The sequence below is a fragment of the Chiroxiphia lanceolata genome, chromosome 17 (genome assembly GCF_009829145.1).
Source record: "Chiroxiphia lanceolata isolate bChiLan1 chromosome 17, bChiLan1.pri, whole genome shotgun sequence".
NCBI lineage: Eukaryota > Metazoa > Chordata > Aves > Passeriformes > Pipridae > Chiroxiphia > Chiroxiphia lanceolata.
Window position 1 is genome coordinate 7,787,165 of NC_045653.1, and position 24,386 is coordinate 7,811,550.

The window sequence follows — 24,386 nt, forward strand, 5'->3', positions numbered from 1 at the left end:
CCACCCTCCCTCTGTGCTGGAATAGCTCAAGCTGTAAGTTTTTAGTAAAGACACATCCTTAATGCTTAGGCATCCTGTAATTTCTTCTGAGATGTTGAGACTTCTCCCAGATAGAGCTGTTTTGAAGATCTGCCACTGTCTTTACACACCTGAATGTCTGCTGGATTTTTCTGATAGTTTGGCTTGTTTAACTTCTTTAACAACTCGTGGCTGCTTCTGCCCAGTTATTTTCCATGAGCTTCAAGTCTCTCTCTGCATGCAGAACACAGAGAAAATTTGACAGCTGTATTTCATTCCCTTTCACATCACAGTGTTTCACCAGGCACAGGTTTAGTGAAATCTTTGCCACGGGATCTGAAAATTTTATTACTTCAATTTTTTTAACTCCCAGGTTGCATTGTAAGTGCAAAGCTGGTCTGTTCAGAGCACAGGCAGAAATGGTCCTACATTGTTGTCTGGTGTGTTTTGTGTGTGTGATTGTTTGGGGTTTTTCCCTTTCTAATTCCTTTAAACAGAGGATAAAGATTGCAGGACTGAGGTACTGCTACAGCTGTATGAAATGTCATCTTGGGAGACAAATTTGTGTGATAAATTTGTAGAAAAAGTATCACACTTAAATTACCTTAAGTCAACCATGCTTTGGGAGGAGGATGGTGGAATGTTGCCTTCCAGTATTTTTATTTTCATCATCATTCCCCCCTTTTCAATTTTAAGACTGTCATTTCTGTAAGGAAAACTTCGATGCTTTTTTTTGACCAATTTGCTTTTACTCCTGAGGACAAATGAAGATATTTTATTCAGGCATCAAATTAATCACTTCTATGCAGAAGACATTTGATCAAAGTGTGGTTATATTTCTTTTAATTTTACTTCTTTACCATCTGTAAAACGCTATAGTTGTGTGCTGCCTGTCTGATTTATCAGTGTCTTGTGGGAAATCAGTAACGAGTCTTTCCTCTAACCTGAGGGATTTGGGCAGTTCCAATTAGGTAGTGAACCTGGGAGAAATGGATTTGCCTGCACTTGGTGCTGCAGAACTTGACAATGGTTTGATTCTGGCTTTGCTAATATGGAAATCTTTACCAGTGCTCTCAGTGTCTAAAAATTTCCCTATTTCCACATGGTTATTTCCTGCCCTGGGTGAGGTAGGCTATTTTATTTCTTCTGGTTTATAATTTCTAGTGGCCAAGAGAGTTATTACAAAAAAAAACCCCAAAAAACAAACTTGCTAGGGAAAAGAAAATGTGTCCTAAATGCTTGTTTTGCTGGTTTTGGTGTGGCATTCTGGAATACCTGGTGGATTCCTGGTTCTCTGGAGGTACAGCTTCACCTGCAGATGGATCTGTAGTAGCCCCTTTGTTATTATTCCCTGCCTAGTTAACAAACTGTATTTGCTCACTATTTATCACCTCCAACGTGGGTATATGTGGTGACTCTGTTAGCCTGGCTTCGCTGGGACGGAGGATCTGTGATGCAGCAGGGAATTTGGCATCCTCTGAATGCCATGTTGTGGTGTTGGCACAATGTGTGAATGATTTGCCCCTTTTGTCTGGCAGTTAATGATCATTTCAGCTGTTGGGCTGGAGCTGCAGCAGGGCCGGGGCGCCGGCTTTGCGTGCGCGATTATCTGTACGTGCCGCAGATGGAAATTGGACATCTAATTACTTTATAAGATTTGTGAACAGAGATTTAGAGCCTGCTTAGCCTCTGCTTGAAAAGTGCTTTCTGTGTGATTTCAAGCCTTGCTTCTCTCTCTCCTCCCCAGGTCCTTTCACAGATGTTGTCACTACAAACCTGAAGCTCGGCAACCCCACAGACAGAAATGTTTGCTTCAAAGTTAAGACCACAGCACCACGTAGATACTGTGTAAGGCCCAACAGTGGAATTATCGATGCAGGAACATCAATTAATGTTTCTGGTAAGCCATTCAAGCAGTTTTTTGGTGATTCGAAAGTAGCTTCTATTAATCAATTGCTGGGAATGCTTTGCAGCCTGACCCAATAGGTTGTGTTTTCCTGGAGAAGCAACCATTTCACATAGCCTTACTTCCCTTATTCCTGGTCTAGCAGCAGTAGGCTTGGTTTTACATCATGTTTTGGAGAGGAAAAGGGCAGAAATACATAAATGATTTATATGGCTCATTAAGAGTCTCAGCCAACCTATCCAAAGCAGTGCTGCTGCAGCCCTGCCCTCCCTGTGGGATTATTTTTGTAGTTAGTTTTTTGCCAGCTTAACTTCCTGAACCAGCTCACCATGGGGTCAAACAAGTGCTTGGGTGAGCACATCAAGGGAAGAATAAATCTGGGTGGACTGCAGCCACTGGTTTAGACTGGTGTTGGCTGTTGCCAAACTGTCTTTGATATAACCAACAATGAAAACGTTTACTTTCAATCCATGTTTGTTTTGGGTTCCCTGAAGATTCAGTATCCTTTGGTGTTAAAAATGTCAAATGACTAAATCTTTGCTGTTCCATAGGAAAAGTTAATGATTTTCTCTAATGAGTCAGTAGCTCTTGACTTGCCTAAGTTTGGTAATGGAAAAAACAAAGGAGTGGCTTACTTTGAAAGCATAAAGAGCTGAGTATTCCCATGAACAGAATGTCTGCATATTATTAACTCACTGATGATACATGCCTGAAAACAGTATTTTCTCAATGACTTCTCTCATCCATGTTTTTAACAAAGAATTCTTCCAAAGCACATAGTAGTGGCATATTGCATGAATGAGGTCTGACTTTTTAGGTAAGAAAATAATTTCTATAAATATGCAGATTTGCTTTACTATTTTTAAAAGAATTTAATGTTGGCATGATAAGAAAAATTATTGATAGGTTATAGAGTTTGCTATTAGTGTCTTAGCAACCTTTCCTAGATGAAATAAAAGATTTGGGGGGCTAAAGTCACTGCTTTTTACTTGGAAGAAAATCAACTTGTACAAATCAAGACTTCAGTTTTTTTACTTAATAAAATGTAAAATATTTTAACACCTCGCCCTTGGGGAGCTTGTTTCAACAAAATAAAAATTGCTCCCAAAAATACTTTGCACTGTAACATTAAGCAAGTCTAATCCTGTCAGTCTTCCTGGACGTGCCCACATTTGCACACTCATTGATCTGTTGTCGTTGGGATTTCTGTGTCAAATTGAGCGTGCAAAGGGCTGCAGGATCGTGCCTCAATTGCACTGGGAGCTACAGGTGGGGCAGGCAAAGCACTTCTACTTCAGGAGAAGGCCAGCACGTACCCAGTGAGCTCTGAAATGACTAATATGTAAATGAAAAAGCTCTCTAGAGAGAAATAGAGATTTTTAAAAGTCGGGACAATTCCCAAGTAAAGCTGTCTGTCATCTCTCCTAGCTGCAGGCAAGCATATCATATGCATTGAAATCAATGAAATGATAATGAAAATTAGCATGGTTTCTAGCTACAAATTATCTTCATGCTATAAAGATGTGGTTGCTTTTCATCTTGCAGATGAACTTTCAGAATTAAAAGCCTGCTTCCTTTGCAGGCTCTTCCCAGGCTTTTTAATGTCGCCTTGATCTCAGTGTTGAGTGTTTCCCTAAACCTCTGCTCACAGTGTCCCTTTGCTCCACCTTGAGCAAATACAGTACAGGAGGGTGTTTGTAGGAACCATCTCATGTTATGCTACCAGCAACTTGCCTCTCCAGCCTCACTCTTCCCAATGGCACACCAGATAGTGTGGATCTAGTCCAAGACTTAAAGTATCCCATTAGGAGACTGCTGTGCTAACCCTGAGCTGTGCTTTCCTCTTGCTTACATAGCTTTACAATTTTCCCTTTTCTGGTGACTTTATTTACAGTGATTTATGATTTGGTTAGTTTTGAAAATGGCTGTGGTGTATTTAATCACAAGCTCACATGTGTGTTCTAATATTTTCATGCTGCTAATAATTTCAGTAATAAATGATGGTCCTAAATTGCCAGTCCTTTACATTAGTGTTACATTTTAAAATGCAAACAGTACACATTCATTGTTCTTCAGGTAATATATTGAGGTAAATTTATAGGTAGATATTACAGAGTTTTGGGTTTACAAGTGTTAAATTTTTATTTCCTACAACATTTTAAACTGGAGTTTAATAGAGCTGTATATATGGCAATTTTGGTAGGTCCTTTAAACCATGCATGGGACCTAAATTTGGACTTGAAGTTGGCAGTGTCTTTGGTTCTAATCAGCAGATGGGATCCCTTGGATAGGGATCAAAGAGGGGACTCCCATTAACTTAGAGAACAAAATTGTTTTCAGGTTCACAGAGAGGGGAGAGACGTGTTTAACCTTTGCTTTGGAGTAATGTTGCTTGAGAACAGAGGAGTGATTTTGGAGTTAATGAAGTGAAAAATAAATAGAATTTGTTTCTTTGCCTCTGTATCAGTTATTTTTCAGTCATGTAATTTAAGTCTTGAACAGGGCATAAAAATAGGACTTGAATAAATAGGACTTGAATTCCTCCAGACCTAGTGAAAATACTACTGATGAGAAATTATTAGAATGTAGTTAAATTCAGTAGTAACTTCTGGACACTTAAACTAATTGGGCTGTATTTACTATATGCAATCTGTCCTCTTGGAAATTGCTGACTGGCTTTACCAGAGTCACTGATTGCACTGGTTTGTCTCTCCAAAAAATCAGTGCCTGTGGTGGCATGAAGCTCTGGAATGATTTATTAGTTTCTCAAAATGTTACTGACTGCAGCTGAATTTGGGGCAGCCTCATCTCCTTGCACTGTAGTAACCAGATGCCTTTGTTACACTCCTGTGAAACTAAATCTGTACTAATTTGATGTAAGCATATGAGAAGATATTCTGCCCTGAGACAGAGGCAGAACATTGTTCCACCTTATATGATACTAATATAATGGCTCATTTAAAACACACAGAATGCTAGAAGAATAAAGCTTACTTTATTCTAGTGGAGTCTCAAATACTGGCTTCTTATGCCAAATCACAGCTTTTCCTAAATCCCAGCATTTCAGGCCCTGTCAGCATGTGCTGCTCGCTGTGGTGGCAGGTTTGGAGCCCGTGTTTTCACCTGTTATATAATGGCATGTAATTTTAACAGCTCAGTTTATGTAACTGTCGGGGAGCGTATGTGTGTGTGCTGTCAGCTGATGGCTCTGCATGTGCTCCGAAATGCTGGGCAAGGAGGAGCATTTGCACACATTCCCTTTTTGTTAGACACGTGTGATTTCTGCAGAGATACCTGATTTTTTTTTTTCTGGGAGGTTGAAATCTAAATCATGAGTGGATTACAAAGGAAAAGTGGAAAAAAACCCTCAGCAGATGCTGGTGAGGTGTGTGAGGGGGGAGAGAGGAAGTGCAGAAGGAACCATCTGTGACAGTGTCCTGCTGAAGAGAGCAGTCTGAACACGCTGCCTGAACACAGGCAGAAGCTGATGTTGGCCTTGGGTCGCTGTTGAATATCCTCAGGAGGAATTTTTACTCTTTTGTGAGCTTGCCTGACTTGGAAAAGGCAGCTGGCATTGCCTTCAGCAGGGATGGAGCTCAGCCCTGTGCTCTGCAGTCACAGGGGGGCTGCCCCATTCCCTCATCCACTGCTGCATTCCCAAACTTTCCCTCGGCAGCACCTCTGCTGTGCCTTCTTCCCATGGACCTCCCGGGACCCTGTAGCCACTACCAAGTTTTGGGTTGGTTGTGCCTCCTTGCTTTAAAAGATTCTGTCTTGGTCTTCACAAATTCAACATTTTTTAGTATTATGGAAATATTTACCGAAATTTTATGTTTGTTTATGTAAACGTGGAACAAACATGGAGGGTGCAGTGGATTCTGCCCGTTTCTGTAGTTGCAGTGTCCTTCCTCACCTCTGGCAGAGCTGATCAAATTGCACAATGAACTTGAGACTTGCCCCTGGTTGGGGTATTTTATGGAAAGGTGACATAAATGTGGTAGATTTGATCCGTCCAGACCATGCAGTGTCAGTTGGGAAAATGATCAGTAAAGCTGGAAAAGAAAAATAGATTCACTGACTGTTGAATGAGCTGCAGGAGGGTGAACAGTGATGTGGTGGATGGAAATGTAATAACAGGAAGTTACTAGTGACGTTTCTTGAGAATGATTCTTGGTACTAATCTTGTTTAATGCTTTTACAAGTAATTCTGGCACAAAGAGAGCACTAAAAACCCTGATGATGATGTAAAGTTGGGAAGTTATGCAGCAGAACTAGGTGTCCTTGAAAGCTAAAGTGAGACAAACAAAGGATGAGTTTCATTAGAAAAAACTGCAAAATCACATACTTGGAGAATAAAGTACTCCTGCTAGAATTGCAAGCTTGTTAAACGGAGGGGCCTGACTGGGGTGAGCAAGATGCTGACATAATGTGGCTGTGAATAAGGCAAATGCAGTATCACACCTACATATTTGTAGGCAAATATGTAGCAAACAGGCTGATAATGGCAGAGAGAGGGTAGAAATGCTGTTGTGCAAGGCACTAGTAGAATTTCCTGGGTGTATAATTAGAGGAGCTCATATAGAGGAGTTCCTGCCAGAACAGGTGCAGAGAATGAATGGGGAGCCTGGCCCAGGGAGGACCCACTGAGTCTGGCTTGCTGAGTGTGCCAGAAGGCCAAGAGTTGCTGTGATTGATGTCTTGGAGTGCACCAGAAGTAAATGACTCTTCCCCTTCTCTGATATTTAAGCAGAAGGGCAGTATTGGTCCAGGACCGAGTAAACAGGCCATTAATAAATTTAGATGGAAACTAGAGGAAGGTTGCTGACCATCTGAGCTGGGAGACTTTTCTGTTCCTTCTGCTCCTGGAAGGGAAAGGTAGATCTCAGCAGGTGTTAGAGGTAGAGTTTTGCCTCCTTCCATGTTCCTTGCTTCAGATTTCCTCTGTTCCTTGAGAAGGCAGGTTTACCCTAGGAAAACCAGAAGAGCTTAATGCTTCTGACATTGTCACTAACTTTGCCAGTAAACTGTTCTAGGGGGGAAAAAAAGAGGATAGTGGGTGGTCAGTGCCTCTCCTGGCTATGTACAGATAGATGAGGGGTATGGCAGGGGTGGGTGAGAAAGCTGGTGTCCATTGCTTTAGGAACACTTCAGGAGGTACAGTAGGTCAGTCCTTCATGTTTGAATTTTGAGAGAGACAAGTGGGCCTCACAAATACAACTTCTCCTCATTCCATTGATCTCAGTCAGTGACTGTGCAGTTTTTGCTCAGGGTAGAACACTGCTGGTGCTTCAGCTGGGGGGGAACAGTTGAGAAAGTGTTTGAAATACGTGTCTCTACCTGATGGATGCTGGTGGTAGTAGACTTGAAGATCATATGAATAATTTTGTTTCTTAAAACTCTGGATTCTGATGAAAACTGAAGCTTCTGACCAGATGAGATGAGTGATGTGAGGAGGCATTTTGTAGGAACACACTTTTTGTGTAATTTTTGCACAAAGTATGTGGTTTCCATTCAAAACAAAGGAGCCACATTCCCAGTAGCAAATTCTCCAGCAATTAGGGCACTTTCATGGAGCTGCTCTTTCACAGAAAGCCCCAGTAGCACGCGAATAAATATTGAAATGATTCAGTTTCCTCTGGAACAAAGTACATATTTTTGAGCTTCCCATCTGGCTTACAAGACATTTGCTGAATAATTTGTGTCAATGTGGCTTTCATGTATTGATCTAAAAATACAAGTGCTAACAAGGTTTATACTGTCGAGCCCTCTCTCGCTCTTGTGATTCAGTGAATGGAGCTCAGAGCAGCGTTCCAGGACGGATTCAGCTCTGTCACTTGGGGAATCCTGATTTTCAAATGAGCTTATGGATGCACTCAGCAAAGCAGGCTGATAAAACCACAATCTGTACAAGTTCCATAAACAGTGGATAGTTTTGACTCTCCAGTTGGATCGTGCACATTATGTAGATTTGAAATAATTCAAGTGTCTACTACAGTGAAGAAAAAAATGCTGCTGCTCTTCAGTGTGTTGAAATATATGTGTTCTCACAGTGCACTCACTTCTGTTGGGAAAATAGTTTTAAAAGTCGCCTGTTTAATTTGCAAACACTTATTTTGGACTAGCGTTCAATTACTGCAAGGTGAGTTAAAAATGTATAATAATTTTTAAAGCACCTCATCTGAGGGAATTTATTGTCTTCCTTCTCTCCAGGCTTTAAAAGGCATGTGGTTGTTGATGGCCACAGATTGTGTGCATAATAAAGATGGCACAGCCATAACATCCTCTGCTCATTGAGGGAGGCAAATTGCTTTGACTTGCCTGCATTTGCAATAGATGGGATCTTTGGATGTTGCTTTTATACAACAAACCCCTGCAATTAGTGCATATGAATCTGGGCACATAATGTTAATAGCACCAGTACTTGAAAGTAATCCTAATTCTTGAACTGCTTCTCTTCTCAGTGATTGAATTGAGGGACTGAAGTGAGCTCACTGGTCATAAAATGTGAATTTTTATATCATTTTTTATGTTAGCAGTAATGACAGTATTTATAAGCTTCATTTTATTTGAGGGAGTTGGTGGCTTTTTGCAATATCTAATGACATGTTTGTGTAAACTCTGTTGCTTATTTTCACACGTTCTATCTCGTGTTGAAGCCAAACCCATGTTTGTTAATGTCACAATAGCTGAATATCCAGGTGTCATTTGCAAATGTGACCACTGTGATTAAAGAATATTCCATGTAAATTAAATACTTCACTGTCCCCCTTCAAGTTACTTTAACATGTTAGTTCTTTACCCTAAAAGAAAAGACATGGAAACTCCAAATACTATGTAAAAAATGGAATAAAACCCCACACCCCTAAACCTGCTGTTCCTTCCTTTGCCCCCTGAACAGTCGTTTTCTGCATAAGTAAATTCTGGAATGCCTTTGATTTTTAAATGGAGAGAAATACATTCCTTGTATACCTTTCAGAGGCAAAGTTTATGTCACATTTAACCATTAACTTCCAGCTATAAATTGGTAACAAACGTTCAGTGACTTATTTTTGGAAGTGAAATACTTGTGCTTGATACAAAAGATACCGTGAGGCTCTTAAACTTTGTAGAGGAAATTTCCATCCTGAGACTGCAACCTGGAGGTTTACAGTGTTTGCCTTTGCCTCTGTAGCTTTGCTCAGGGACCATCAGCAGCACTGTGCACAGCTCATCCAAAGGCTTGTTACTTCTGCCCCGAGGGTGGAGGAAGACAAAAAGATGCTGCCTTTGAAAATTTTTCCCTCTGTCCCAGAGGATATGTAAATTATCCTATTTACTATAAATTACTATTGTTATCCTGCCACACTCGTGTACAGAATGTTGTAGAGTGATCAGCAATTCCAGAATTCTCAGACAGAAGTCTAGACAGGCTGGAGGAGTCTGTTTCTCTTACCTTCTTTCAGAATTTTGGTTTAAAGTGACGTTCCTGATCTCAGCTGCTGCTTTGGTCACAAGGATGTACAACTTGAACCCATTTCAATGTTTGTATTTCTGAACTCTGGTACCTGTATCATCAGTGCATGACTCTGCATCAGAGCAATATTGATGTGATGTGTTTTGGGGCTTTTTCTTGCAGTGATGCTACAGCCTTTTGACTATGACCCTAATGAGAAAAGTAAACACAAGTTTATGGTTCAGTCTATGTTTGCTCCAGCTGATACTTCAGATATGGAAGCAGTAGTAAGTATTGATATTAATTTAAATAGATTTCTTTCTAACTGTATCATTCTGTAAGTCCTTTTACTGCGTTGCCTGAGGGCTGTTGTCAGTCTACACTGGGATGATCCTTGAAAGCTTTCCCAGATTTCCATCTCCGTGCATTTCAAGGTGTTTTCTGTTTATTTTGAGCCCCAGGAATCTTGCACTGAAAGAGACAGCTGGTGTCGTGGTTGCTTCCTTGGGAAGCTGCTGTCAGGAATGGGATGCCAAGCCACAAAACAACTAGTTGTAGTTTTTTTGCAATATATCCTTTTTTAGAAAGGCCAACTTGAACTATATATTCTAAGAATATGTAGAATATGTTCTAAGTCTATGACATCTTTTATATTTTATGCATCTACTCTCAGTCTTGAGTCTTCCCTTGGGCAGCTTCTTTTCCCAGCAAGAAACAAGAGGATGATTTACAAGTGGTGTATTTTTCTTTATCCCTGCCTATGTCTGCTGTGGTTTTGGCAAATGAAAGGTCCTTGTAGATTTTGTCCCATGGATTAAAAATGAGAGCAGCAGAAGCAAAGAAAGACAAAAGACACAGAAAAGATATCAGGCTACAGGAGGGCAACCTGGAAAGGAACAAACCATTATGTCAGCTGCTGGCTTTCCTTTAACAGCAGCATCTGCTACCACAAGAAGGCACAAGGAAGCTTTGGGAGAGCACAGAGTAGCTGTTGAGGACACCATATAAAAAGGGAAATGGCCATTACACCTAAGTGTGGGACTTGTGTGTGTTTGTGTATGTGTGTTACTTAAAGAAGTAACCCCAGAAAAGCTCAGGGTACATATCATGGCTTTTTTACAGTAGTCTTTACAAGATGAGTCTTCTTCTGAATAGCTTTTTAAGGCTGGGGCACTCTGCAGGGTTAATAATTTCCCTTCTGAAAGAGATTTATGGAACTATATTTGTTTAATGGTCTCAAAATAAGATCCAGTGGGAGAAACAGCTATAGTAATAAAATCTGCATCACTAGAAAGATAAGCCAGTCTGCCTTTCTTTCGAACTCTTTAATTTTTATGAGTTACTTTATACCATGACAAATGTTATTCTGCCAGCAGAGAATGTTTTTAGTACCTAGATGGGCCTTTCAGTTTTCCAGAGCTCTCCAGACCCGATACAATTTCTTTTCCTGTAACACTTTGTTCAGTTCTCAGTTCTGTTCCCACTCTCCAAAGCTCTTCCCATTCTGGATGAACAGGTGAGCCCAGTTACGGGAGGACTGTAAAGCTTTCAACACTTCCCAGGCAGCCAAGGAGCTCGAAATAGAATTCTGACTTCAGCCCCAGAAGAGCTGGAGTAGGATTCAGCTATTTAGGATGAGTTAAATACTCCTTCAGGTTGCACAGGGTTGGCCATAATTTGACACCTACTTGAGATATGCTGGGAATACCAAGCCACCAGAAGTGTGGTCACAGTGAAGAGAAGCACGTGAGAACTCCAGGATACGAGTGTGGACACTTCTTGCTGGATATCACTGCTGGGAATAAATCTCTTCACTTCAGGGTTACAGCTGATGCTGACCAAAGATTTATTACTGTTAATCCCTATTAAAAATATTGCAAGGAAGCTTGTTTATGGTACACTCCCTAGTTGAAGGGGAGAGAAGGTGAGAGGAGAATTATCTGTCTCTGTGTGTAGCACATCTGTTATTGGTCAGACACTGATGCTGAAAAACAAGGAGGTGGAAAACAAGGAGGGGAAAGAACAGTCCTGTAGTTTATAACAATTAGGAAAAAAAGCTCATGTGAAATTTGAAAAGTTTGAATAGGAACTCAGCTGGGCAAAGATTTCAGAACTAACGCTGTGATTGATTTGGGTTTTTGTTATCTTTCCCTTCCTTTGAATTCACCCCTCCTTTTTCCTTTTGTTTTTTTAACCGGGCCCACAGCTCCCCCTATCTCTGCTAATTACTCTGACACAGCTCCTAGTCCTCATAAATTACCTGTGGAGGTTTCAGACTATTTAGAATGATTTGCTTCACAGTGTCTAGTCTGTTTTCACGATGCCAATCAGTCACATATTTGATTTCATTTTTCATCCTGTATGTGGCTAATGGAACATGATAAACACCTGTGGGGGTTTTTTTCCCTGAGTAAAATGATGTGATTTGTTTACATAATACACTGCATTTTCCATCTGCCTTATTATACTGATATGTTTAATACTAAATTAATATTAAATTATTCCAGTGGAAAGAAGCAAAACCAGAAGAACTCATGGATTCGAAACTTAGGTGTGTGTTCGAGCTACCAGCAGAAAATGATAAGCCTGTGAGTATTTTCAGATGCATATTGAGTGATTTAACTTAATACCACAGTAAATCCTGTAATATGGCATGTTTATGCAGACAGCTCTATAAGCAAAGGACAGAACCCTCTGTTTCACTGCCTGGATGGCATCACCTTTAAAAACACAGTATAAACTGTTTGAAGTCTTGTTAATCCTTAACGTAGCTGGCAGCTAATTTGAACAGTGTAAGTGCAACAGTAGCACAGAGCAGTCTGAGTTAATCTGTTTTCAGCTAGTGAAAGATCACAGGATAAAAAATATTTAAAATAAATATAGAAATGCTGATTGATGGTTGTAAAGCTCAGAGTTTATGCTGAATACAGCGGCAATATTATTTGTCTGACCAGTGCTCCCCTTTGCTCCTGTGGGACAATGCTGATTTTTAGCAAGTAAATTGGTGGAAAGCTGGTGAGGAAAACACAAATGCAGTTAGGGATTATATTGCAATTAGCAGCTATAATATTGCAGGATCCTTTTTTGTTAGGGTAATGAACACATTAATTTCTAAAGGAACCGTGTAGTGTCCAGTGTAGAACTGATAATGGTTTGAATAAACTGAGAAATGTTTCCTAATATGCAGGTGCTAAAGGCACAATTGTTCTACCTTGCACTGGACAGCTTGTAATTGGGATTATTTATTGTTTGGGTGGGGAGAGACTGGTTTGGTTTTATGAGGGCCCTTTCCAAAGTGCAGAGCATGGAGAGGATCCAAAGGCAGGATGGGGAGGAGGGTTTGGAGCTCTGCAGCTTGTTCCCTACCTTGAATTGCAAGTTCCACCCTCCCCAGAGTGCCACAGAAAGGAGAGGTGACAGCCAGGGGTGAGGAGGGAGGAGAGAGGGAACTTCAGCAGGATCCTGGTTCCTGGAGTAGCTGTTGGTGAGGGAAAGGTGAGGAGACCCCTGATATCCCATGGGCAGACTGTGAGCAAGTTCCCATTCATATTGTGGGACCTGGACTGAGGATATTTCCTTTTCTATGTATGCAGGGACTGGAAAGTTGAGGTCATTCTGTCTGCACTTATTGCTGATTGGTGTTTTCTGTGAGAGCACTAAAGGTTACAGAAAGAAAAATGTTTATTTCTTTTGATACAGGCACGTTTCAGGTGTGCACAGACAATTTTACCTGATCCTCCTCCTAAATATCAGGTGTGTGGTGTGGTGTTAATGACTAACCAAAAATCACTCTGTCCTTTTTTAACAGCATGACATAGAAATAAATAAAATTGTATCCACAACTGCAACAAAGACAGATTCCTCTGTAATGTCTAAATCAATAAGTTCTTCTTTGGATGACACTGAAGTTAAGAAAGTAATGGAAGACTATAAGAGGCTTCAAGTAGAAGTTCAGAGGTTACGGGAGGAGAATAAACAGTTTAAGGTAAAGATATGTGTTGTTTTCTTTTCAGATTTACCCCTTTCCTGAAAAAGAAGCTTTCAACTTAAAGGTTTGGTTCCCTGACCATAGCACAATATCTGAATATTGTCTGTAAAGTAAAAGATAACTTAAGTTTTCTCTCTATAAACTGTAGAAAGGTGCTGAAATCAGTGGTTCCTTTGAAAGGAGGTACAAGTGATGCAGTCAGAGAAGCTGATTGAAGGCAACCTGGAATAATGAATTCCTCCTCTTTTTTTTCTTTTCCCACCTAATTTTCTCAGTGTGAATTAATTCAGTGTTGGATTTGGCCCTGTTCTCCCAAACCTATGGGAGCTTGAGGGCAGTGTTGTGCAAATACTGAGTGTTTTAGTGATTACACCTGTAATAAGCCATTGAAATGACCAAATTAAGACAGATTAATGGGAAATGTGCTCCCTGTCATATCCAGCACATCTCTGGGAAGCTGAGCAGTTGAGCAGCCTTTATCACTGTGCTGAAAACCTTTTTGCAGCAGTTTCATTAGTTTTAAGTGTCTGGTTCCATAGATATCAGCACCGATGAACATTTAGATTTTGTGACTATTGCAGCCCAGCTGAAGGAATTCTGTTCTGTCAGCTCTGGCTGATGCATGAAGAAATACTTTAAACCAGTTTTGTTTTGCACAGAAATAACACACATAATACAACAGTAACATGCCCTTAACCTCTCCTTGTGTTCTTGTTTTGCCAGCAACTCATTGCTATAAGTACTGTATGATTTTAGTTAATTTTTTTGCAAATCAGTCTTGAATAAACACTCTACAGGAGCTATCTAGAATTGAACTGATGTCTTACAGTAGCATCCTGAACTGGTGAGCTCTTTGTCCCCTTTGTGGAGTGCAGAAACATCTGTAAAACATCAGAAAGCAATGCTACATCACTGCCAGCTCCCAGGTGCTGTCAGTGTCAGGCCAGAGTCAGTCAGGAGGAAGTTAAAATATTTCAAATGGGAACTTGTTGTTTCTAGCAGTGAAATTACTGTATATGTAAACAACATTTTATTTATTTACAGAAGACGGTTGTCCCCGTCTAGACTTAGAGCAGCAATGGGGGTATCAGGTGGCCTGTGATTTAATGAGTAAATAAATAAATTAATTAATAAATAAGTTATCCAGAATGTTCAGGTGTCCCTTTAAATTCAAAAGCGAGAAACACCAACATACCCTGAGCCTTTTGAATTTCACTTATCTACAGTTTTTAAGGCTGCAGTAACTTCTATTCCAATTTTGAGTGGTTTTTTTGTGTATAGTCTGGAGGCTTTTGCTTCAGTATCTTATACTTTTGCACTGTAATACTGTATCACATTAAAAAGTCTAACACTTGCTTCAGCTGGACACAAGTTAGGTCACAAAAGGCTCCTTTTACTCTCTCCTGAAGTGCTCTGAGTGTGTGTGTGTGGACTGGAGTGTGCTAACACTTAGCTGTGCTGCACAACACTTTAGGTAAAGCTGGGGAGCGTCATCTCTGCTTGAAATGATAATATTTGGTGGTGTTACATTGTTTTATCTCTTGTCTCATTCATCTTTCAATCAAGTGAGCTGTCAAGCTCGTACCAAGAAAATATCCTAATCATTGCCATTAGTTACATGTCAAAATGTCAGCATTAATGTGATGGGGGAAATAGATTTCCCTTCAAAGGCTGGGAAAATTTGCTTGTGATATCTGACATCCGACTGGGGGAATGATGAGTGTAATTGCCTTAGGTTGTGAAAAATATGCAACTTTATCTTAGTTATATTGAAAAACGTTTTCCCCAGGAGCACTTTATGTGCTTACAGGGCAAGAAAAGCATCTTCAGGCCATCCCCTCCATCATTTCTGTAGAAGTTCTGAAGCTGTCTCTAGACTTTGGACAGGAATGGCTTCCCCATTCTTCCCCTGTTTCCTTAGCAGGAGGAAACTTCCAAGAGCTTGTGGCTTTTGCTCTACCACTCAAGTAGATACAGAATTCCTCTCCTACCTCACTAGCCTTCCCTTCTCGGGATTATTTAGGAACTAGAACTCTAAATTAGCTGTAAATTACCTTTCACCTATTGTGTAACACCCACCTAAATAAGTATGGTAAAGGGTGAATGTTTAAAGCTTTTTTTCATTAATTAATCAATATATCTCCCTTTAGGAAGAAGATGGACTGCGGATGAGGAAGGTACCCCAACCAAACAACCCAATCTCTCCTTCTGCAGCTGCTGTCAAGGATGAAGGGCTCAGCTCCAGACTACTTGCTTTGGTGGTTTTGTTCTTTGTCTTTGGTGTAATTATAGGAAAAATAGCCTTGTAGAGGCAGCATGCTGGAAATTGTAAATTGGTTTGATGGTTCTGCCATATCATTGGATTAAATTTATTCATAACAATGTTTAAAAAAAAAAAAAATTAATGTATGACATCTCACAGGTCTTGCCTTTAAATTACCCCTGCACAAATACTATGTAACATAATCTAGAAAGTTTAAAATGTACGATGAGCAAATGAATGAAAGAGAATATGCTTCAGTGATGAAGGGGGGGAGAAAATCCTGATTTAACACTACAATGGAATATTGTATATGTCATTTTAAACATTCTTAGACCCTGGTACATGTTGCTGGATTACCTCTTTTTAAAAAAAAAAAAGAAAAAAAAAAGGAAAACTAGAAAAAAAAACCCAAAAAAACAACCTCTTCCTCCACTGCTGGAGCTGGCCCTCGGGATGTTTGGAGCTGGGTTAGGCAGGAGGTGTTGATAACTTCTGTAAAATACGTTAATCCACCATTCTGCTCATAAATTTAACAGTTTCTGTCAGTGTCTTCAGCTCTGTGCAAGTTACCAGTTCCTTTGGCACTTACTGAGTAGTGAGAAGCTGCAAAGAGTCGTGTGTGGCCACGCTGAGTGTGCTGGGCAGCACCGAGGGGCTCGTGCTGACGGTGGGACGCGCTTGGGAAAAGGGGCGATGCCTTGTTCTCACCAAGGGACCAAGCTACACTGCTGTTGGTTCATTTAGTTGAATTAAAAATGTTATTCAGAGATGTTTAATGCATATTTGACTTATTTAATGTATTTCATCTCATGTTTCCTTCTCGTCACAAAATCGACTAATCCTACGTGGGGTGAAAAGGCACCTGTTTGAAGCCAGTGACTAGAACTAAAAATTTGCTGCTGTAGTGGTGCAAGATTCTTCTGCCTCCTGGTGTTTTGGGCACTACACAATTGTTGGGAGTTTTGATCATCTGAGCATTGGGGAAAACAGTGGTCAGGAAACTTGTTTTTGTATGTAAATAAGTCTATCTAGGGGAAAAAAAAATATTAGTAGTAAACTAGTCCTATGCCGTAAAAGACCAATCCTGTTTGACTATGTAGCATCTTAAAAAAAAAAAAAAAGAAAAAAAAAGAAAAGAAAAATTAAATAAAACCCCCAAATTAATGTTTCCTTTGTTACTTTTGTCCTGTTCTCACAGTTTTAGAGGTGGGGAGGAAACAGTGTTCTCTTGTCAGCTTTGTTTATGGCATAAGGAAACTTTGTTTCAGGGCGACTATTTTTTTTTTTTCCAGACTAATTTTAAGATCAATCCAAACCACCCCAGCACGAGTCTGGTACACAAAAGTGTTGTTCAGAGTGACCCTGTTGGCTGCTGAGGTACAAGGTAACATCCCACTTTCCAGGTTAGTTGGGTTCAGCAGTTAAAAGACACTTGACAGCACATTCAGATTAAGGGGAAGGTAATTTTGTTTCTAAGCTTCCTGTTAGCACCAGGTATATGAACTCAGTGTGCTTTAACATGATGGATTCAGTAGGTGAAGTAGTTTTGGAGGAGGTAAATTCACATATCTTCTTAAATGGTAGACCCAAAAACCTGTGGTGACAAAATTTTTTGTGAGTATTTCATGATTAGGATAAGCCTTTTAAAAGTGACTTTTGTCATTCCTTCCTTATTGCTGTGATTCCATGAGAAAGCTGTTGGGGCTGCAGCCTGTCTGCTGCACTCCTTGACCTTTATGTTTGTCCCACTTGTGTCTCAAGGGTTTCCTTCTTTGCAAGTGCAAATAAGTGAAATTTTACTTGAGGCTTAATAAGAAAATAGGTGGAAAAAAACTATAACCGGTGTGTTCAGCCTGTGAACACGACTCTGGAAGTACTTGTAGAAGATTCAGCAGAAAAGGAGAGGTGTATTTTTAGCATTTTAAAGTGCTGGTGGCTTCTCTGCTCAGGAGGGAAAGGACAGAGCTAGTGCAGCCTTCCTGCAAAGGGCAGGGAAGGTGGGAGTGAGCTGGGAAGAAGGAAGCAGTGAGTTCAGTGGGACACATTGGGCAGAACTTATCAAGACAAAAATACTTTTTGGGCAGGATGATTAAAGAAAACTTTTAAATGAAACACTGTAAAAGAGCCTTTTCAGAAAGACAAGGTTGTAAGTGATGTTGCAAAATTAGTTTCCATGACTTTGAAGAATGTATTTGAGAAAACCTTTACTGAGCTGTGAAGTAGGTTTTTTTCAGAGGCTGTAAGCATCTTGATCTCACTCTTGTAAGAAAAGCTGAATTCCTGATTTGCTTTAAAAAAATAAATTTTTGAGGGCCCTTTCTGCTAAAAAACAGACTGAAAAAAAGGTTGGTTAAAAAAAAAATCACTGTCTTTGCAGATCAAAGCTTTAAGCTGGTCTGCTGTGAGTAAATGTGTAGTAATGTTCAGGTGGATTGTACACACACTGTGAGGAGGCACAGGGTAAAGGCAGCAGCACGTGTGTGTCCTCCTCCAGTGTTCAGTGGTCACTTCTTAGTGATCTCTGACAGCCTGGAACTTTAAATCATCCGTGAGCAAAGTTGTCCTGGTGTTTTGCACTCCAGGATTATAAAGAGGTCCCAGAAAACACTCTCATGCTTTGCCAGATGCCCTAAAAACACGTGATCAAGGAGACCAGCAGAGGATCTGTTGGTAAAGACTGTAACCTGCAGTTGGGGCTGACCCACAGCATCAGTCCTAAACAAGACTCTGAATTTAACTGCTTATCTTTTGGAATTTAATGAAATTCTAAGGTCTTCCTTCACCATTTCTGACAGCCCTGAATTGTCTGGGTGATGCTTTGCTTTTGCTGAGCTTAAAATAAAATAGCTGATCAGTGGGATCCCCACTGCCTGTCTGTCTGACCAAACCCTTCTGTCATAGGCAGTAGAAAGAAATGTTAAGTACTTCTTTTCTTCATAAAAGGCCAGTCTGTAGATACAGTGCAAAAATATATTGGGTAGATGTTCTTAAATCACCTGGACCTTTTGTAAGTTTTTCCTTCCATGACAACACCAGAGCAAATGTTTTCATGAAGTATTCATATTCTGGAGGACATTGTACATCTTAGGAAGTTATGCATGTAACACAGAGTTTCTAAATAAGATTATTGTCTGGGGTCCTCACACAACAACTGATGTTAGAAAACTGTGATTGATACATGATAGTAGAAATCAAGTTATTGCTAATCTACTTATTGTCCTTGCTGTTATTTTAAGATGACCACTTGCACATACATTTATTGTTAATTTTTTTAAGAGCCAGTAGAGGCTGCTTGGTGCACTCCTCGGGCAAATTTGATATAAATAGGTGTACAAAATATCTTGAAGCCTAGTGCTGGGAAACGAGTGGAAAATGGTTTCTACTATTTTTATGTAGTTATCCACATCTTAAGGCAAATACTCTGTGCATGAATGATCATAAGTATTGCTGTGCATTGGCAGTTGTCAGCTGTGACTGCACAACTGGAACATGTGGGAGCCAGAACCCAACTCAGGTTACTGTGGAATAGCCCTTGGGGTTGGAGAGCAAGATCATACCATGTCTGTCATGTTGAGGGGGATTGATGTACCATAATGTCATTTTCTAAAAATACAGGACTGTAATAGCTTGATGGTGGTATTCCATGTGACTTTTTCCTCCTGAAATGCTGTTAGTGGGATAAAGTTGGAACTTCACTTTGCAAATCACTATAGAGTTTCTTGTCACCAATAAACTCGGAAGGGTTTCTATTCTCTGCACATGTGAACTTGCAGTTCTTGTCAGCGTGTTGGCATCGTGGTGTGCACAGAGTGGATCATTCAACCTCTCAAGATACTTGAGGCTGCAATTCCCCACTGGAAGAAAACTATCATCCCTTTTCTTCAAAAAAATGGCACTTTTTTCTCTTAATTGGAATGTCCTTAATTCCCAGGCACAGTAGTGACTTAACTGTAGTACTCTTAACTTTAGAAACAATGCTTCTCTTGCTCTGTGTGGTGATCTGAAATGCCATGTCCTGAGTTCTGCTTTCCATATAAAGGAACTGAGAAAAAACCACAGCCAAAAATCCCTCTGTTTGAGATGAAAACCCATGTAAAAGAACACTCTGAACCTCCTGTTTGTTGTGGCTGGGTCACAGCTGCACTAGAACTGCACAGCAGCGAGGGGGGCTGCAGAGCTGCTGTTCCATGGTTTGGGAATGGCTGAGCATCCACTGCCCAGAGCAAGTTGAGATGGGGCAGGTGGTGAGTGGATTTCAGTGTATGTATTTAAGCTTTTGGTTTTTAAGTCAGAAACACTAATACAAACGGAAGGTCATGTGTGGAGTGAGACTAGTTCAGTACTGTCTGTGTAGGTGACTGTTCTTTGGAATCAGACACATGTCTGCAAACTTAATTTACTAATTAGAAAATATCTGTACAAACCAGTGTTTAGGCATTTTAGACACAAAAGGACACACTGAGCAAGGCTGCTTGTTTGTTCTCGGGCTCAGCTTCATGAAGAGCTGACAGGGGGATCCAGTGCTGGTATAAATCATCTGTTACAGTTAGATAAATCATGGGATTTATTGTTCAAGCAGGGCAATGCTGATCCTCTAACCATGTCCAATTAAGTTTTTATGTTACTCTGACAGCTCCATGTATTCTGATCACTTTGTCCAGTGTGTGTCAGTGCAACAGTGACACTTCTCATTGTGCTGCTCCTCACTTTTATTTTGATAAGCTTCAGAGAACAAAGTAATTGTGTGTTTCCACTGCTCAGCTATAAAATTTGTTTATTTTATTAATGGGTTGATTTTTTTTTATTGGATAATTGAAGATTATTTTTAAAATAACCCAAGTAAGAGCCAGCCAGGAATCTCTTGCACATCCTATTCTGATGAGCACAGACCTGCACACTTCCAAAGTGACTGTGGGCCTGTCATTCACTCTGCTGCTCCCTGTGGCTTCATTTCCTGCTAAAGAACTACTTTCATGTTTGTACTTGAAGAGTAAAACTTTTTGAAACCTTTCCTAAACTTCCACATAGATCTCTTTGCCTCCCAGCCCAGGCCTAAGTTTGTCCTGAAGCCTCTGTGTGAGTGGAAGTACAAAAGGAACGTGGGGCCTGCGAGCACAGAAACAAAGCTGCTTTTCCTTGAAGCAGACTTGAACTTTGGATCTTTTCTCCTGTGATCTGTCATTAGAAAATGGCCTTTTCCAGATGGCAAAACAAAAGAAGTTAAGAAAACAAATGAATTAAGAAGAATTAATTGAAGCTGCCTATTACAAGTTGACATTATCCATCTGGCATTTCTGTTTATGTTTCTGCATCGGTACATTTCATTCTGATTTAATAAGTTCCTAATTTTGTGGGGAGTTTTTTTAAGATTTCGAAGTGCCTATGAGGAACAGCCCGTAGTGAAGTATTGTTCCCAGTTTAACTGTACATTTTTTTAATCAAATCTTTTTCTTTAGTGGATAAACTCACAAGATTAGAAAAGCCTCTTGAACTCCCTCATGTTTGAGTTGGCAAATTTCCTACACACAATTATCCACACAGAGCTACTTCTAAAAGACCTTTATTAAGGCTCTACAAAGTCAAGCACTCAGGAATTAGGAAATGGCAGAACCAGGTTTGTGCACTGGTAGTTTGGCCACTCTGTGTGAGTACAGTGCAGTATTTGATCAGTACCTGGTCAGAAAGCGAGATGAGGCTGCTCAGAAGTTGTCTAAAACTCTCAGCTTTGTGTGCCTGGCCATATAGAGGCTCTCTTAAGTATAATTAGATTTTTTAAAGTGGAACTTAAAATGTGGAACTGGGTGTAACCCACGTGCGTGTCAGGAGGGAATCCTTTGTGTTCTGTGTGTGGACACTCGTTCCTGACCCGAGCTCCCAATGTGTAACTTGGAGCTGATGCAGCAGTTTTCATTTCCACATTTCACTGGGAGGCCACACACAAGTGTGATTGGAGCCAGGAATCTTTGCTTCAGTTTTGAGCCCAAAAGAGCATTTCTGTGAAGGCTGGAGACTGCTGCCCATCCTGCTTTCTAATCTGTTCTGCCTGAGCTGTCAAATCTCACTCCACTCCCTCCCTCAGCGCTTTGGTTCAGGCCAGCTCATCCTTGTTCCTTCCCTGCTCCTTGGCAGAGAAACCCACGTTCAGCTGAGCATCTTTAACTGGCTTTCCTTCCCTGCTGCCTGCTTGTTTTCCATCTGGATCTTTCTTCCCATCACCCTGCCAGTGTTGCTTTTCCCTGCCTGCCTGTCCCAGACTTCTGGCCCCCAGAGCACTGTGGCTGCACCTGGGCTGCCTGGCAGAGCCGTGGATGTCTCACTGGGCCTGGATGCCTTTTCCCATCCTGGATAACCACTCACCTTCTGCTTCCTCTGTGATCAAATTTGTGCCTCCCTCCTCTTCACTCTGTGTAGAGTTTGGAGCAATGAGTCTTGTCACCCATCTCCTTTCTGTCTCCAGCTTCTTCCTGCTGTTCCAGGGCAGTATCTTTATTTATAGTATGCAACAGGCTTTTATATTCCATCTGGATTGTTTATCAGATGAAGCAGTAGCTCAATGCTGTTAATGTATCCAAAAATGTTTTGAAACTTTTTCGTGCGTTTTGTTTCAGTTTAAGAATTGTTTGGGAAATCAGCGATGCAAAAATGCATTCTGAGGTATTTTAAACAGGGGGGCATGAGGGTGCTTAATTGGAAAAATAAGTTGCTGTTAATTGAGCTGTGAAGAGATTGTCAGGACTGTGTTTGTCTGGCAAACTTGGCTCCTGCTTTAAACTTTTGCACCTGCTAAAGAAGCAGAAAATTGGAAAGGCAGCTTTTCTGAGGAGCTTGTGGTGGTAAAGAAGGTACTGAAGGCTCAGGCTCAGTGCAGGAAGGCAGAAAATGTATTGAGACTGTTTGGAAATTATTTTATTTTTCTTTGCTTTTTGGAGTTGTTAAAAAATGATTAAACTTTTGGAATGTATTCTAAGAGAAGTGAATGGAGGAGAGTTTTCTAAGACACACGTGCCTGTTACCATCAACTTCCAGCTGGTACAAACCTGCCAGCACGTGTTAGCTTGGGTTTTCTTCACAGGAACAATAAAAGGGTATTTATTTGTTTGGTAGTTGAAAGGAAGCCAGTAATCAGGATTAATGCTCGTGGTCTATGTCTTAGACCTGGTTTTTTTAATGCAGTGTTAGACATGAAAGATGAAGTTATTTGGTTTTGTCTTGTGTATGTCAGATAAAGATAAATGAATCACAGAACTCAAGCTGGAATCCTGATTACAGTGGAGCTCAGCACAGAACCATGTGAGCTTCTAATAAATGTAATTGCTGCTTCAAAAGGGCATAGCTGAGCAAATTTCATATCAGATTTGGTAGTGGGGAAGAAATTAGATGGAAAACTGAATTAGAATTGGCAGTTTTCTAAGTGAAAGGTATTAAATGGCCAAAAACCCAACAATTTTGCAGTTGAGAAGGGGGACAGCTTTGGCTAACTGCCCATCCTCCTTCAGTGGTGAAATGAAGGGAAAAATTAGATGGAAACTAATATAAAACAAATGAGAAAAAGGGGAGCAGACAGCAATCCATTCAAAATGGGAGTTAGAAAGTGCAGAAACTGAATAAGGAAAGCACCAGCCAAAGGGAAAGCAAACTGTGTGGGTTGGAGTGCTCAGAGAGGGCCACGAAGAGCTGGAGTTCAGGGGAAATCTTTGCTGTAGGATAAGGACTGTTAATAGGTGCAGGTGGTAAAACCTGGTGATGATGTCAGAGGACTGGAAAGGTGATGTCCTTCCTTAGCAATGCTCAGTACTTCAAATAACAGGCAGGCCTTGAAGCCCTGGCTCAGTGTTGGGAAGGGAGGAGCCTGGGGCAGTCTCGGGGCTGCTGCTGAGGGTGGTGAGCGGGACAGGGCAGCCAGTGTGACAGCCCTGGGAAGGGATGGAAAAGGAGATGGATGTTCCTGAAGGAGTGTGATCCAAGTCCTCTCATTCTCTTTGGTTTTCAGTTCTCTTTGGGGTTAGAGTCTGCCTGGGCCCCTGCAAAGCTCCGTGTTTCCTGACAATCACACGTTGCTGAAGTTCAGAGGGAACCACAGTGAAATGGGGATGCTCAGGGGGATTCTGTGGGGACCTGGCAGATTCAGTGGTTCCAGCTCACTGATGAAAACATAGAAAACCACTACTGATAAAATGGTAACATGGCAAAAATATCCCTACCAGGACCAGAGTGAATAACAGCTCCATGTATATTCCCAGTGCAGTCCCAGAGTAAAAGACAAATGAATACGAATATGTTCTTGTTTTAATTACTGTTAGCTGTAAGTGATTATCCTTCTGTATGTCTCAGCTGTGAGAGCTGGGAGTTTTGAATGCAGTTTGGATATTTACATTTTAAAAGAGAAGCTGGGTAATTGGAATGGAATCAAAAAAGAAGAGATGCAGAAATTACTGGTGGAGTGTGAAAATGCCTTAGAGAGGGTGAGAGAGAAAACTCAGTTGGCTGAGCTTTTCTACCAAAGTTGAGGCTGTCTTGATTACAGTGCACAAATACCTTCACAGGGAGAAAACACTGAACACTGCAGCTCTCTGAGCATAAAAAGAGCAACACAAGAATCACCGACTGGCAGTGGAAGCCAGGCAAATTCAAATTGGGAAAAGGCACAAATTCTTAAGAGAGAATAACTGTGTAATTTAGGAATGTGTCTTCAAGAACTGTGAACAGAACAATAAAAGTTATGATATTTATGCAAATAGGTCTTTCATGGCTTTTTTTCCTTTCAGAAGTATCCTTAAGG

The 24,386-nt window shown here is 40.7% G+C and overlaps 1 protein-coding gene across 3 annotated transcripts in view; it reads left to right on the forward strand.

Annotated features, from left to right (window-relative positions):
* VAPB (VAMP associated protein B and C) overlaps positions 1-24,342 on the forward strand; it is a 38,467-nt gene extending 14,125 nt beyond the window's left edge. The window contains exons 2-7 of one of the 3 annotated variants that reach the window (XM_032705329.1): positions 1,766-1,918; positions 9,540-9,643; positions 11,864-11,944; positions 13,056-13,109; positions 13,370-13,408; positions 15,495-24,342. In XM_032705329.1, the coding sequence (XP_032561220.1) occupies positions 1,766-1,918; positions 9,540-9,643; positions 11,864-11,944; positions 13,056-13,109; positions 13,370-13,408; positions 15,495-15,653 (590 nt within the window). In that variant the 3' untranslated portion in view covers positions 15,654-24,342. Of the gene's footprint in view, positions 1-1,765; positions 1,919-9,539; positions 9,644-11,863; positions 11,945-13,055; positions 13,110-13,164; positions 13,342-13,369; positions 13,409-15,494 lie in introns of all 3 variants that reach the window. The other 2 variants (XM_032705328.1, XM_032705330.1) reach the window with 2 other exon arrangements.
* The last annotated feature ends 44 nt before the right edge of the window (positions 24,343-24,386 follow it).